Source organism: Gavialis gangeticus, unplaced genomic scaffold (genome assembly GCF_001723915.1).
Source record: "Gavialis gangeticus isolate Ggan-Ray unplaced genomic scaffold, GavGan_comp1, whole genome shotgun sequence".
Lineage (NCBI taxonomy): Eukaryota > Metazoa > Chordata > Crocodylia > Gavialidae > Gavialis > Gavialis gangeticus.
In genome coordinates this window covers 976,138-992,021 of record NW_017729019.1, presented here as the reverse complement: position 1 = coordinate 992,021, position 15,884 = coordinate 976,138, and the positions used below count along the sequence as shown (strand labels likewise).

The window sequence follows — 15,884 nt, the reverse complement described above, 5'->3', positions numbered from 1 at the left end:
GTCTTGTATAATGCAAGAGGTGAATCAGCACCAGGCACCACACCGAGCAGTGTCTACTCCTATAGCTGCCTGAACCACTCTGAAACCTGTCCTTGGTGTGCAGTTCTGTCAAGACACCTGTGCGCCCAGAAGGAGGCCCCAACAGCCTGATTTCATGCACTTACATGCCTGGTGTCTGCAATTGCCCAAGCCACCCATTCATCCCTGGACCAGAGCTTGGTTAACAGCTCTTAAGGGTCAGAGAAAGGAATACTTAGACTCCTTTCAAGTGAGGCCACATACCCATGTCCCCAGTAGGCCATCTCTGGGGGAGCAGGGCCAATCCAAGCCTCCCTGGGGAAGCACAACATGAAAAGGATAGGGGAGTGGACTGAAAGCGCTTCTTCTCCGGCTACAAGTCAGGAGGCTATTAACCCTTTGTTCAAGCTACCATGGGTTCTCTCTCCCATTGTAAGGCTCTGTGCTAAGTGTGGGGAAGAGATGAAGGACCATCCCCTTACCTTAGAAGACAACACTAAAAACAAGTCCTTGAGACAGCCCTGGGTGCTGGTGGGAGGGGCAGAGGAAATATAGCCAAATGCCCTCTCCTGCTCTGATCTCTTTTTAGGGCTAGGAATGCAGCAGACTAAACCAAAAGTGCGTGGTGTTCCCAGGCACTGCCATTACACTGCAAAGGAGCATGCAGGTAGCTGACCCATCATCCCTCCAGTCTGTCTTATCCCACAATCACAGGAGACCTGACCATCCTAGCAAGGGCCAGACCTAACAGGGGCAGTGAGCAGCCCTGGCCTGCAGAGTGCTGAACATCCCCTACTCTGTGGGAGAAGAGGCGATGCTGCACTTCCCAGAATCGGTATCCTCCTTTCCAACCCCAGCCTATGAGCTGTTTGCCCCTCACTTGCTCCCTAACCACCGAATACAGAACAGCATTCAAGGGGGCTGGGATCTGTGTACCACACGGGACCCCACACACCACTCACCTCATCCTGTGTGTTGATGAGGCGTGAGGTGACACCAGTTGTGTAGATCCCACCATTAGGATCCTCGTGGATTTTGATGTTGGATTTCCGGTGGCGGGAGTCAGGGTCCCTGGCGCTGTCAAATAGGTCCAAGATCTCCTCATTGTACAGCTGAGGCAGAAGGAAGGCACAAAGCATGGAGTTACTGACAGCAGGGGTCTCAGAGGAGCCCAGCATGTGAGTTTGGGGCTGACTTCCTACCATGGCATGAAGGCATGAATAGGGGCCATAGTCCTCCTTCCCCTTGTTTCCATCAAACCCCTGGAGGCTTGCTACACTGCAGGAGGAAGCGCACTACAGTGCGCATGTAGGCGTCACTGCAACAATACCAGCTGCAATTTGCTGGTTGGTCCTAACTGCCAGCTAAGCCTGCTGACCTGCAGGCCTGCACAGGCCGCTCACTTACGCCCAAGGATGGGAGCAGGAAGTCTCCCTGGGCTCTGAAGCTTTCTAGCAAGGTCTAAACAGGAATAAGAGGAGACATAGGAAGAGCCCTTGAGACAGGAGGAAGCAAAATCCCTCTCTCAAGTCTTCTCTACCCGCGAGTGTCTCCTTGCTGCATGAAGCAGTGGTGCAGAGCTGCACACTTCCACAGGTCTGTGCAGCTGTCACCTGGCTAGGGAGAGGGAACATACCTCTACGCAGTGACAGAACCAGAAGAAGCCAGGAGTCCTGGGTCCTGGCCCTGGGTCCACCCTCTCAACCCTGCTTTGTTTTGTCTTAAAAGCTTACCAAGAGTGGAAAGAGCCATGACTCTGGCCCTGCAGGGTGAGTGTTCCCTGTATGAGCTGCAATCATTCATTTCACACTGCTGCATGCCTGGAGACCCTGCTTCCTCTGGGGCCTGGAGCATCTGGGATTGATTCCCAGCATCCCTGACAGCATAATTATCCAGAGCAATCAGGCAGACCCTGGCAAGTCAGGCTTGCTGGCAAGGGTCACAGACCAACCAACCCGCCCCATTGGAAAAAGGAGCTAATTAGGGCTTATAGCCAGGAGCTCACAGACAGAAGGGAGTGGGGGCCCTATTCTCCCCTCCCCAGATTAGCAAAGCACCAGCACACTTCCTTGTTCCCCTGCACAGCGGCTCGGGTATAGCCTATAGGACAGGCAACTAGAAGCTCAGGACTGAACATGGGGCAGAGAGTTTTAGTCCCATTATGGGGGGTAAAGGTTTAACACGGCAGGGGTGCTGGTGCAGGTAGCGACAGTCCAGCAGAAAGGCCAGGCTCATAACCCCCGGGCTATATCCCCACTGTACTGATGACAGCCTGAGGCATGGAGAGAAAAATTGCCCTGCCCGGTCACACCGAGTGTGGTAACGCAGGGTTATAGTTAGGAAACCTGGGTCCCATCCCACAAAGCCCATCCTTCCACCCTGGCCTGAAGTGCAGCTGGCCCCGGCCAGGTCAGGTAACCTAGTTTTCCCTCTGTCAGCTAAGCAGAGATGAGTGATGTTGGGCATGTCATTCACACATGAGGCATCTGCTCTCTTGTGTGAATGACATGCAACTTGAAGCTAATGAACAGGCTGCCTGGTGAGCTGATGGCCCAAAGGGGAGCTGTGCTGGTACCTGGCTGTTTATGGCCTTATTCTCTGCCGTTTTAGACTCGACAGTTTTGTGAATTCAGCAGCACCCCATTCAAACACCAGCTTATTATAGTGTTACTTCTTCACAGCAGGGCCGGGTAGTGGGGTGGGGAGGGAGAGCATCCAGGCAAGGCTGAGCAAGAGACTGTGTTCATCTCCTCACACCTCACAGCACCCTTCAAAGTCACACCATTGCCACATCACCCCATTGAGAATTGCTGCTCTAGGGACAGAGGACTGGAGTCACTGGGTACATTAAACGGCCCTGGACTGGAGCTGGGAGGCTGTTTTCCCAACCCAGACTTCACAAGTGCTTCCTGTGATGGCATATAGGATTTACTGTAACATTTCTGTGTTAAAGGTGTTCTTGCTGTAATAACATTGTGCACCTCAGTTTTCCCCAGCTAACTTATACAAGGGAGGAAAAGAATGGGTTAAAGCAGGTGCCACAAGTGGCATGGGCAGCCTGTGTGCATACAACAGATCAGGGAGAGGGCAGACAGGGCAAGAAGTAGAAACCAGAGCAGAAAATTGGGTAGGGAGGAGAAAGCAGAGCAGCGGGTTGGGCAGAGAGAGAGAATTGGAGTGGCACTTGGGGAGGGCACGGGCTTAATTGGTGGCATGTCTGCCAAAAAGTTTGGTCCCCACTGGGTTACAGAGACAGTGAAGCCAGAGTTGCCTACTGGGTGGGACAGGACAAGATGCAGCACCAGCATCAACAGGATTTGATTAGCTTGGCTGGCACATCAGCAAAGGCAGAATAGCCAGCAACACCCAGGAGGCTCCAGAGAAGCTGAAGGGATAACAACGGGCAGAGCAGGTTCAAGCAGGGTGCTAGCTCCTGGCTAGGTGGCCTGGAGAAGGGGAGCAGCTGAGCAACTTGGAGGTTGAGAAGCTGGGCAGACTGGAGAGAGAAGAGCTAAGTTACCTTTCGGGTGCTTGGGGCTGTGCAGGCTGGGCTGGGGGCAGGGTCTTCTTACTATGTGGCCTTTATGCCAATAAATGCTTTTATCAAAGCAGAGATGTCTGCTTTGCTGCTTGGATCTTTGCACTGCACGTGTTCTCCCCAAGAAGACAAAGCCCTCTCAGGGCTGAACTAGAAGCTCCTGGAGCCAGAGCCACAAAACCACCAAAGAGGTTGTGGGCCAAAAAACAAGGGTCTCAGAGCAAGCAGGAGCCAGGCTCCTGCCCTTGCTCTAGAAGCCGAGCCTGGGCTGGCTTCAGGGGGCACCCTAAGAGACCAGACAAGGCTGCAGTGGTCCTGAGCAATCACTCCCTAGGGGGACTCCATGACTCTCCCACTCCATATAAAGATGGCATGAAGGCTTTCAATGTTTTCCAGGGGAGAGAAAGAATAGATTCATAGATATTAGGGTTGTAAGGGACCTCAGCAGATCATCACGTCCAACCCCGTCCCAGATAGGAAAGAGCACTGGGGTCAGATGAGCGACCCCAGAACAACCCAGAGCCTGGGAGCTGGGGTACTTGCCCAGGATGCAGGAGACTAACACTTCAGCTTGTGCTCTGAGTGAGTGCGATGCCTCGCAGGAACACAAGTGCCAGGACCACCAGGCCAATGGCTCTTCTGGGGCGGGGGTTACGGCTGCTTCTCACTTTGACCAGAAATCCCACTGTAGATCCAAAAGCCCTCTCCAACCAGAGCTTCATGGAAGCCAGTCCCTCCCCTTGCAAGTTCTCTTTGCACAAAGCTGCATTTTCAAACAAACAAAAAATGGCTCATCAGAAAAGGCCCCAGCGTTAGGCCAGGCCCTCACCTGCCCAGCCCCTCCACAGGCATTGCGGTGTCAGTGCTCTGCTTGCCAGCTCAGAGCTCCTGCATCAGGGAGCTCGCTGCTCCTGGCCTACTAAGCTTGGTGAGTGGATTTCCTGCAAGTAGCACAAGCACCCGGCTCAAGGGGATGGGGAGAAATGACCACAGATGATCTCTGTGGATAAAGGCTAATCTGTTCCACCCTGTCCCTGGGGGAAGCCAGCTCCTAGAACAGTAAAACCTCCCCCTAAGGAGCCTACTCAGGGAGGGGAGAGTCACAAGATATAGATCAGTCTGCAGCCGCAAGGGCTAAACTCCCTCACCCTGCACACGGCCCCCTTCCGGAGCGCTAACTGTCGCCTGAGCTACAGCTACAGCGTCTGCTACATGCCGACAGCAGCACCTTTCCTAACTGCAGTGTCCATGTCCCATAGCACTCAGGGACAGTTGCCTTGGGGAGAAGGAGAATTTTGCCCATAAAGAAGGGGAAGGCAGAAGCCCCTAGAATAGCTACCCTGGGACATCCCCCTGCATTTCACCGCTGGATTTGCAGGGAGCCTGGTGCTGTTCTGGCCCGCCATGCAATCCTGTAGCTAAAGGCAGCTCTGTCTACACAAGCAGTCTCCCACCAGGACAATTCCACTGACGACAGTAACTGGATGCAGGATGGGACAATGGACAGTGCATTGGACTGGGGCTCCAGGCACCCAAGTTTTGTCCCTGGCTCTGCCACAGGCCTGTGCGTGACTGACAGGGGCAAGTCATTTCCCATCTTCATGCCTCAGTTTCTCCCCACTATAATAGTACTGACTGCCTTTGTGAAGTGCTCTGAGGTCCACGGAGGAAGAGTACCTGAGCACTGCCTACGCTAGGGGCTTCTTACCACCATGACAGAGCTCATTGTCTAGATCAAGTTGGGCAGAGCAGGCTAAGGATACAAACAAGCAACTCTGAATATACCAAAGCAAGTAATCTGGAGGAAACTCCTGCCCCCCAGGCCTCTTGCAGCCCAGGCATCAAAAGTCTCTGAAGCAAAAAAGCCAAAAATATCCCAAATGAAAACAATTTTTAAAAAAAAAATTGGCTACAAACAAACCAGAACTCCACAGGCAGGCCACAGCCTTGCAAAACCCCTCCAGGATGCCAGTGCCATTAACCCACGCAATGCTGCAGCCTCTGAGGTCCTTCCAGCTAATCCAGCAGCCTCCTTGCTTTGCCAAAGCCACAGGCACTGAAGCCAGAAGCTAAGCACCCACTTCAGCCACCACACAGGCCTCCTCCTGCATGATTGCAGCATTGGGCCTTCTGAGTCTGTGGTCTCTTGTGCCGAATCCAAGCAAGCTCAATGAGGCCAGGGAAAGTCCCCTCCCCTCCCCAGCCCGGCTCTCTGAAGGGCACACACCCTCCCAGCCAGCACCAGGGATGGCCAGGCACACCACTAACGAACACTGCTGGGCCCAGATCCACAGTTACTTCAAACAATCACAGCGAACCACCCAGATTTACACAACGCCATCCACTGATCGCTGCTCTCCCAGAGGGGATGTTGTTGGGAGGAACTGAGGTAAGGGAAATCCAGGCTGAATAGCAGGAAAGACTTCCTGACAACCAGGTCAATTAGGTCCTGGGAGCTTATGGGGCTGAAATCCTACTACCCTGGGCATTTAATGAGCAGGCTAAGCTGGAGCCCCAGGGAACGGGCTCCAGGGAGCTGCTAGCCAGGCCAGTGGTGTGTGGGCTAGATGGGTTTCATCTCGTTTCCCTGAGTGCCTCTCTCTGATTCTCTGGCTCCCTCTTCAGTTATGGTCAGGGTCCTTGCTGGGCATCTGCTACTGGGGAGCCACAGCCACCAGCACCAGCTAACCGGAGGAGTGGAGCTCTCCACCATTCAAATAACCTTGACCCCGACAAAGGGATTTCAAAGGGAGCTGAGAAGAGTCAGGAAATCCTCCCGTGTCTCACTTCCATACCAGAACAGACGGCTTAGTGACCCGAGCTGTTCCCCAGCTACAAATCCTTGGGAATGGAGATGTGCTGCCAGGTTCTTTAGATCTGGGGTTGGGTTTCTCAGAAGAGCAGGGGAGGGTGCAATGGAAGTTGGAAAGGTTTCCCAAGGGGTCAAATGGGGATACAGCAGCTACCTGAAAGCAGGTATGGATACACTCTGAGTCATGCAGGTACTGACTTCACATGTCCAGAGGGAAAAGCAGAGGCCCACGGTGACTCTCCCAGCAGTGAGGGGAGGAGACTCTAATGGATTACATCTTATCCAAACACTTTGATCCCAGTTCTGGCCCAAGCTTGAAAGTGTGCCCTTTGGCAAGCCACTTCCTTGCTCTGTGCCTCAGTTTCCCCACCTGTAAAACAGGCTATCACTGTTAATCTACTTCAGGAGCCTGTTGCAAGAATGAAGCAAACAGCACCTCCAAGGTGATTAATGAGGCCATTAAGAGCATTCAGGGGCAAAGGCAGAAGCAGAACTTGGAGCCACCACACTCCCTTCATTCAGTCCTCTCTAGTCACAGCTGTGAATCAGATGTTTGCCTTTGCCTAAGGTTTCTGTCAAAGAGGTGTTTTGGCATTATGAACAGCCTGCGGGGCACTGAAACTCAAAGCGCTAGATGCAGCCAAGATGTATGGATCCTGTGAATCCATGCACAGGGATCTAGTAAACAGCACCGTATGGATTTCTCATGAAATCTGTGATAGCCAGTTTCTCTGCTCAGGTCACTAGACACAAGGATCCCAATACATCCTTTCTCTACAAGTATGGTCAGAACAGCACACACAAAGCCAGTCCTGTACAACTCTCCTGACATTTTTGGGGTGATGCCCTGAACTCCTGCAAACAGAAAGCTTCTCAGGATACTTGGTTTAGCTACAGGCTCCCTTAAAAAATTCGATCACAGAACTCACTCCAACTCGTTTCCATCCTGGTCTGACAATTAGGGCACCTATGCACACGCAGGGAGGCTGCTCTGACGTGCTGTAATTGCAGTGCGTCGGAGCAGACTTGATTAATTGAGTCTGCTGGAGCATGGTAATTACCGTTACATGTATTAGTGACCCTGCCTTGAAAAATGGTGGCAGGGGCACTTTATCTAATGCTCATCAAGCAACCTTTAAAGTGCCCCCACCGCCATTTTTCAGTGCAGGGACACTAATACACAGGATGCTCCAGGTGCTTTAATTGGAGTGGCTCTTGTAGCCACTCTAATTAAAATGCCACCCTTCCTCCCCAGAGCACATATATAAATGCCATTAATGTTACAGGGGCACGTCTACACAGTGCCCTACAGCAATGTTGTTGTCCAAAAGGAAGTACTAAAGCATAGTGCAATGACCTGTAATGCACCATACGCGTGGTGCACGGTTATTTTTAGCACCTATTTTGCCATACTGGCACGATAACAACGCCGCTATGGTGAAGCAGCTGCTGGTCATGTGTAGACACCTGTGGATGCTACATAACTGTAGTGCATCGCTATGGTGACATAGTGTCATATGTAGACTCATCCAATATGTTTTTTCCTCATGTTCCACCCCAGACCCAGCTGCATGTCGCCTCTGGGTAAAGTGAGTTTATACCAGTGATTCTCAACCAGGGCGGTGTGGCACTCAGGGGTGCATTCAGATCCTGTCAGGCGTGCCATGGGGTCCAAGCAGTATTAGCACCGTGAGGTGTGCGAACATGATTCACAAGATAACCCCAGGGATTTCAAACAGGAATCCATAATGCTGAAAACTTTCTGATCTGTTGTGGTCTTTCTGAGTTCTTTGCAACAGAAAAGGTGCTCTATTAGTTTTCTACAGTCAGAGAATGAGTGAAAACTAAGATCTGGCATTTTTCTCTATGCTAATGAGGAGTGCCTTGAATCTATAAAGATTGAGAGCCACTGGTTTATATGTACATAGTCTACAAGACACAACAGGCCCATTCCAGATGAATGGCACTGTACGAGAGTGTCTATTAGTAATACAGGCATGATAAATCATGCCCTGGAAATGGAAAAACACAGTGAAGAGGTGGGAAGGAAGCCAGTGCATTATTTCCAGGTCACCAACTAAGCTGATGAGCAAGAGAGATGGAGGGGGCGGGGGAAGAACCATAACACTTTTCTTAACATAATTCCCCAAAGCAAGGGTGGCCAGTCTGCAGCATAGGTGCCACAAGTGGCAGAGGAAGCCCTGGTTTGGGTTCCTTGGGCCCTGGGGAGGGGACAGGCAGCACAGTGGCAGATGGATCTGGAAGCAGAAAGCAAAACAGCAAGATAGACAAGAAATACAGGGGAGAAAGCAGAAAGCAGAGCAGCAGATCAGGAAGGGGAAGGGGAATCAGAGTGGTAGTTGGGGACAGCACAGGGCAGATTGGTGGCACCTTCCAAGAAGGCTGGCTCACACTCCCCAAAGGATGGCATTTCTTGTAGCTTTCCCTTTTTCTAGCTTCCCATTTGGAAGTTCAGACCCATGTCAGCTGTAGGTGAATGAGTCCCACTGGCTGCCAGAGAACTGGCCTAGTCAACCGGCAGAGTGGGCAGGGATGTTGCTGCCCTGAGAAACCGAAAGGTAAAAACCACCAGCTCTGTGAACACGGTGCCAACAGCACGTGCTGTCTGCAGCAGGAAGCAAGCAGCTGTGGTTTGCAGTCCTCTGGGCCCAGACAGTTCCAGAAGAGACACTCTCACCCCACCCCCTCCATCAGTAGTAGGATAAGAGCTTCATGCATGACCTGGGCCTGGCGCTCTCATGCATGCACCTACCTCTAGAAATTGAGCGCTGACTTTGAACTCCGGGGCTGCCACGCCTTGCTCCTGTGCTGCCCGCTTGCGCTCCTCAATGCCGCTGAAGAGGTGGGAGATAGCACGTGGGATTATCCCCTGCTCCTCATCAGAAATGTTCATGTCAAAGCCAGTGCCCATTGTGTATGTCTTACCAGCGCCGGTCTGAAAGGGGCAAGACACAACCAGTCAGACAGCTGCCTTATGGCACAACATGCAGAGTATGGCAGAGGGGTTTCAGTCCTGGACCCAAACCACCCAGTGCTACCAGTAGCCTCCACTACAGCCTGTAGCTTCCACCAAGCTATGGGCTCCCCACACATGCATGGCTCCATTGATGCCCAAGCTGCACCTGCTGCCTTATTATTCTAGTTCTAAGCTCCCCCTCCACTAGCCCTGCCATAACCCCAGACCAAACCTGCAGATTCCCAAACCTCAGTTATTCTTGCCCAGACCCTCCAATACGTTTGGCAGATGCCTCAATCCCAGCTCCCTCCCCTCTTCTATCCTAGGTCTAGGCCTCTGCCAGCAAAGCTCCCCACGAACCCGCAGCAACACCTACCATCTCCCTGCAGGAATCTCCCCATGACTTTGCTGGTGCAGGGCTCAGTAGCTAAGCAATACACAGCATGGTTACACTGGCCGAGACAGAGACAAGGAACTCCCGTACCTGTCCATATGCCAGCACAGTTGCATTGTAGCCTTCAAAGCAGCCCTCTATGAGCTTGCCAACACAAGTAGTATAGATCTGTTCCTGCCACGTGTCCAGGTCAAAGACAAAGTCATAGGTGAAGGCCTTGTCCTTTCCCAGCAACACCTGGGGCTCCCCTGGCGTTACTGAGGTGCAAATGTGGCATCCTTCAATCTTCTCCTTTGACAGCTGAGGACGGATCCTGCAGAGGAGGGGACAAAAAAAAATTAAAAAGGAGGGGTCAGAACAATCTTATCCCTCCCAGGGTAGTCTGCAGCATGGAGTGCCTCACTGCATGGGGTCACTCTGCCTGACACTACAATGCAGCCACCTCTGGGTTGGAGTGGCAAAGTCTGGGCCAGGAATGCCACACCCAAGGGAAATTGCAGGATGCAGCCCATAGGTGGGAACTGGCACACAGCCAGGTTTAAGTGCCCTCCACATTCATTCCACCCCAAGGAACATTGCTGGTCCTTCCCTCTCCTGCACCAGGTGCCTGAGGGAATGAACCAAGCAGGTGTTTCCCTACTGGGTGGACATGAACCATGCTCTGAACAGCAGTTCCCACCCCAGCCACTTCCGCTCCAGGTGCTAGTCAGCCAAATTCTCTAAGTCACAGTGGACCAGTATGGATTGCACTCTTCCTTTCCTCCCCATCCTCCTCAGCAGGTTGGGCAGACTCCTCCCAAGCAGGCTCTGAGATGCAGGTTGTACCCAGCCAGGATGGGTGAAGGAAAGATCTGCTCCAGGGGTAGACTAGGGATGGGAGAGTTTGGAGACCCTAGCTGGTGAGGGGTGGGAATGGGCCCTGTGGCTTGCTTTGCTGAGTTCAGGGCATGGAGAGAGTAGAACAACTGGAGTGGGGAGCTGTCCCCGGGGCTGGGTATTGGTGGGGGAAGTTGAGTTGGGAGTGAGGACATAGCTAGTTGTCAGAAGGACAGCTTTTATTAAACAAGCAGTGCAAGGGAGCGCATTGATAAAAAAGTACCAACATAAGGAGGAGAAGGGGCAACAGAGTTCTGGCCATGTACCAGAAGACCAGTTATAGCAGTGGGAGGGATTGGGGAGTGATGCAGCGTGGGATGCCTCGAAGACTGACCGGACTTGTGTCATGGACCACTTGATGTCCACATGCAACATCAAACCAACTCGGAGTCAATTGGTTCAAAAGAGTACCTGATTTTCCAGGTATACATTTGAACCATTCTAAGCAGCTTTAAATTGGTTTAAACAGGTTTGTCGGTCTGTCCACTTTACGTTTAAACTGCACTTAAACCAGTCTAAGCCTTGTGTGTCCACTGTCAATGTCTATATTCTCCCCTACTGCTCTTCCCTAGAGGAGTTGCTCTCAGAGTTGGTTCACCTGGGGGCTCCTGCTGTCTCCTGTGTGGTTCAACTCCAAAGCTTCCCCTTTCCCTCCCCAGTCTTGTGGGCTGGACTCCTCTTTCCATTATAGCAGGGCAGGTCCGTTTGGTAGTAGTCACCTGCCTGCTTGTTACCTCTGTCCCCTTGTTTTAGAGCAAACATTACAAAAAAAAAAAAAAATCAAATCACAGTAGCTTTTAAAACAGGGATGAAAAAAAGCCCCACAAACATGAAAATGCAAAATAAATAAATAAATAAAAAGGCTGATCTTTTCTTTCAACCAGGAACCCATTTCTCTTCCACACCCCCTAGTCCATTCAAGTTCAGATTCGGCCGACACAACAAAATTACAGTTCAGGTTCAAATAAAAAAAAAAGTACCCACTGTAACCAGTTCTCCAGTTCTGGGCTGACTCATTGCCACTGGGCCTGCCTGGGTGGGTACTTTAGAGAAAATAATTTATCTCAAATTCATCCTTTAAAACAGTTAAATAAGAATAAGCACCATTCAGGATTCAAAACAAAGAGAGCTGGAGAGGGAGCCATATTGCACTAGGGCCATGGGTGGAGTAGGACCACTGGAAGCCCTGCCTGTCTTACTCGTGCCATTCACAGGAGCAAAGATACCATACAAGTACTGCAGTGACAGAGCACACTCCTCTCCGGGTCTCTTGCTCTCCACCAAATCAAACATATTCCCTGCAACAAATAGTGTTTTGGAACCAGAATGTCGCCTCCATACAATACCCCCCTGCTACAACCCAGATACCACCCTAGGAAATAACTCCCCTTTGTTAAATGGAACACGGGCACTTGCAAAGCATTTTATCACATAAATAACTGGATTCTTTATTTATAAACTGGAATATCAAGCAGCTGCTAAAAAAACAATAATGTGACAGCACTGCCAAACCCAAGCACCCTCAAAATCATGAGACTGGTCCAAGGAATGAGGGGGTCTCTTTATTGGATTTTTGAAGCCTTGGAGTGGGGGGGGGGAGGCATTCAGTTCGTATGCCTTGGCACATATAGCTGTAGAAGGCTTAGTGGAAAAAATACCTTACGTTCTTAAAAAAAACACCCCCCCCCCAAGAAGAATAACTTCTTCACCGTTCATGAGACCAGGCTCTGGAATAGATTCCTAGTGGGGTGGTGCAGGCACCTACCCGGGAGATCTGCAAAAGCAGACTGGACACTCCCCTTGCTGGGGTTATTTGACCCCAGCAGTCTTTCCTGCCCAGCTAAGCAGCTCACAGAATCCAGAGACTCCAAGGCTTGGACTTTGTGAACAACATCAGGTACCAGACTCAAGATGGTAGCAGCCGTGTTGCCGATGATCTGAGTGAGCAAATGGTACATTGGGATAGCACTTTTAGATACACTAAAAGCCCCAGGGCCCCCAGTCCCAATGGAAATCTTTAGGCACTATGGAAATACAAACATTAATCAGTGAAATGGCAGCAGCAGTGATCACAGGCTCATGTTTTATTAAAATGGAAAAAGAAGGTTTTGTGGTGGTCTCAAGCCCACAGACAGCAGAGGCCAGGGGGTCTTCACTTACCTGGAAGAAGTAAGAGAATTAGGGTCTTGTTGAGCCCAAGCCCTTTGCCTCTACTCATTTCATTGGTTAAGTGCAAGCTTTATCTTCACATTTCCACTCACTCATCCTTCCCCCTGTCCTGTGGCGCAGCATATTAATAATGCCCAGCTCTTACAGAGCTCTTGTCATCAGTGCACTCTGCAAGGGCAGATATCCCCAGCTCTGAAAATGGGGTACTGAGGCACAGAGTCAGGAAACAACTTGCGTGTGGCTACACAGCAGGACAACAGCAGAGCCAGGAGCACACGCAGGCATATCCTGCCGTTCAGCTCAGTTCTCTATCCATGGAGCTACACTAGAATAAAAGATGTTGACTTTAGCCACACAGAAAGCAACTACACCAGGGGCAAAGCACGAGACAGTTAAGTCTGGGGGGGGGCTATACTTAGCTCTGGGGATGAAGCTATTCTAAGAATGGGAACATCAGTCTCATCCTGGAAGAGGTTTATTTATAGGATTTGAAAGACGTGACTCACCTGAACGCCTGATACTAGCAAACACAAGCACAAAATTAGATTAGAATAGCTCAAAAAGAGGTTATTCTCTGATGTCACTAAATACAATGGAAAAGCAACAAACCTACAGAGAGGCACAGATGCTTGTTCACAGAAGTTTCTCACCAGCTAGTTGAGAATTTTAAACAAGCAAAAAACTCTCCGTAAGAGGATCCAATTGTTAAAAAATTCTGTGCGTGCTTTTTTTTTTTTTTTTAAATATAAAAAGACATTTCTTTTGTGAAAAATCTCACATTATTTTCTGGGAGGAAAAAGACAGCTGGATAGAAAGTTTGCCCACTAGTCTATTTACCATAGCAGTAGGCTGAAAAGAAGCCTGGTTTGAGTGTATTATATCAGAGAGGACTTTGGCCTTTGTTTCTGGTGTCCAGAGTGGTCCACACCGGTAAACTTTTCACGAGAGCCTCCCGCCTGGCTTCACGACCTGGAGTGAGGTTTGGTACAATTTCAAAAGGGGGAGGCAGGAAGAAATGTCTATGTAAAATATCCTTCTCTTATGAACGCCCCCCACCCCCCGCAAAACAAAAACAAAACAAGCACAAAACGCCCCCACTTCTTTATTTTGTACAGCACAGAAAAGAACTAGATATCCCATTCATGGGCCTGGACTCCGGTTACAGAATAATGTGCTATTCCTTTCTCTTAAACATTTATTTACTACCTAGATTTATTTATGGCTTCCTGTATAACCTGCACAAAGTAACAGATCCGATGCCAAAGGTTCTCCATTCCCATCCTACCTTCTCATCCATGAGTTATCTGCCAACTAATGCAATACCCACTAGGTCAGTCAACAGGCCTTTAGCCTTCTCCTGAATGAATTGCTACCCGGAGCTGTACAGCCCCAACCCATCACTGCTAACACCATGGCTGTCCAACTGGCAGCCCATGGGCCGCACGCGACACAGAAGGAGTTTAAGTTGGAGCCCCCAGGTTCCCACCCAGCCACTCATTCTGCTATAAAAATTAAGACCCATGGTTTTAGCTATGGCCTCTAATTTGGAGTACTCCATTTTTGAGACACTTAGGGCCCAACTTCCAGAGCCCACTTTCCCCATAGGTTTCACCTCGATTCCCTGGTGATCAGATCTAAAAATCAGACCTTGTTATGATGAACCACACTGCCTAATAATTGAGGCAGCCAAGCAAGAGGCTTAGATCAGCTGTGTGTGTTCACTGGCACTGCAACAAGGAGCTCAGAAGTAACTGGTAGCAAGCCACCCCTCCCCTTCCCTGCCCCAAAGGCTCTCCCCTCCCAGGCATCACAGTCCCTTAAGCAGCACGTTTCTGCTCCCAGCCCCGATCTGGTCTTGCCCTGTGGCCGCTGCAGGCTGCTGCTGCACTGCTCAGACAGGATCACTCAGGGATTCCTGCATTCAGCCCCATGACTACTGTTTGAGTTACAGCAGATCGGAGAGCCCCACACCTTAGTTTACTTCTTTCAGCCCACTGCAGGCCTTGGCAATCTGTTCCAATGGTTAATCAGGCCATTATCACTATAAAAGCTAGATTCATCACACTGTACTAGTAAAAGCTGTTTCTTATCATACAAATTTAAGGATCAAACAATGCTACTAAAAACAGTAATTAAAAATCAACTAGAGATACCAATTCTAGCACTAGATCACCACATTTTGCACTAGTGAAAGCTGTTTATCGTTCTACAAATTTAAGGATCAAATAATGCTACTAAAAACAGTAATTAAAAAAAAAAAATCAACTAGAGATACCAATTCTAGCACTTAAAACACATCAGGGAAAGACACAGACCCAAGCCAAGAAAGACTGACGAAGCCAACCTCTCCCAGGCCAGGCCATCTCAAACAGGAGGGTAGAAATCTACACAGAAGCAGAAGTATATGCACTCTCAAGTTGTAAATTCGCATACAGTCCCCATTGAAAAATCCTCCCATTACATAAAATACAACAAGAATGCCCAGACAGAAAACACTCAGGGAATTAACGGCAAAAAAGTTTCCTTTCCGGAATACTTTTATTAATTCCTGGTAAACCACATTGGCAGAAAGGGACTTATGCCTCCAAACCATCACAGCAGAAATCTCATGGAGAGGAGCTTTTCAATCTCTCATTTCACATCTTAAATTGTTAATAGCTCACACAAAACGGCTGCCACATCCAAACCCACAGAGCCAGGAGTGGCAATTAGCACCAATGATACCATCTGCACCATGCATAGTTTGTGCATCAATTCACAGAAATTCAGGGCTGGAAGGGACCTCGTGAGATCATCAGGTCCAGCCCTCCTGCTCCGGGCAGGAAAGTTTGAGTGATGGAAGGTGATGCAGAAATGTCAAATTATCACAAAACTCTCCCTGCATTTGAAGTCATCCCCCCCGCCCCCCAAGGATGACAGATTTGAACTCTAGGCCCAATTCAGCTTAGTGCCCATAACAAAAGGTCACATTTTCAGAAGAGTTCAACAGTTGAAGCTTTTGTTCTGAATTATTATTTATTTTTAGAAAAATTCTTTTTGACCAACATGTCCCCCGTCCTTTAAAAATGTGACATTTTCCAAGAGATTTGTTTTTTGTTTT

At 49.9% G+C, this 15,884-nt stretch overlaps 1 protein-coding gene across 1 annotated transcript in view; it reads right to left on the bottom strand.

Annotated features, from left to right (window-relative positions):
• Positions 1–15,884, bottom strand: part of KIF21B (kinesin family member 21B) — a 100,575-nt gene that overhangs the window by 50,160 nt on the left and 34,531 nt on the right. Inside the window, 6 exon segments of the mRNA XM_019513724.1 lie at positions 981–1,130; positions 9,142–9,324; positions 9,830–10,101; positions 11,815–11,913; positions 12,381–12,552; positions 13,291–13,304. Of these exon segments, the coding sequence (XP_019369269.1) occupies positions 981–1,130; positions 9,142–9,324; positions 9,830–10,101; positions 11,815–11,913; positions 12,381–12,552; positions 13,291–13,304 (890 nt within the window).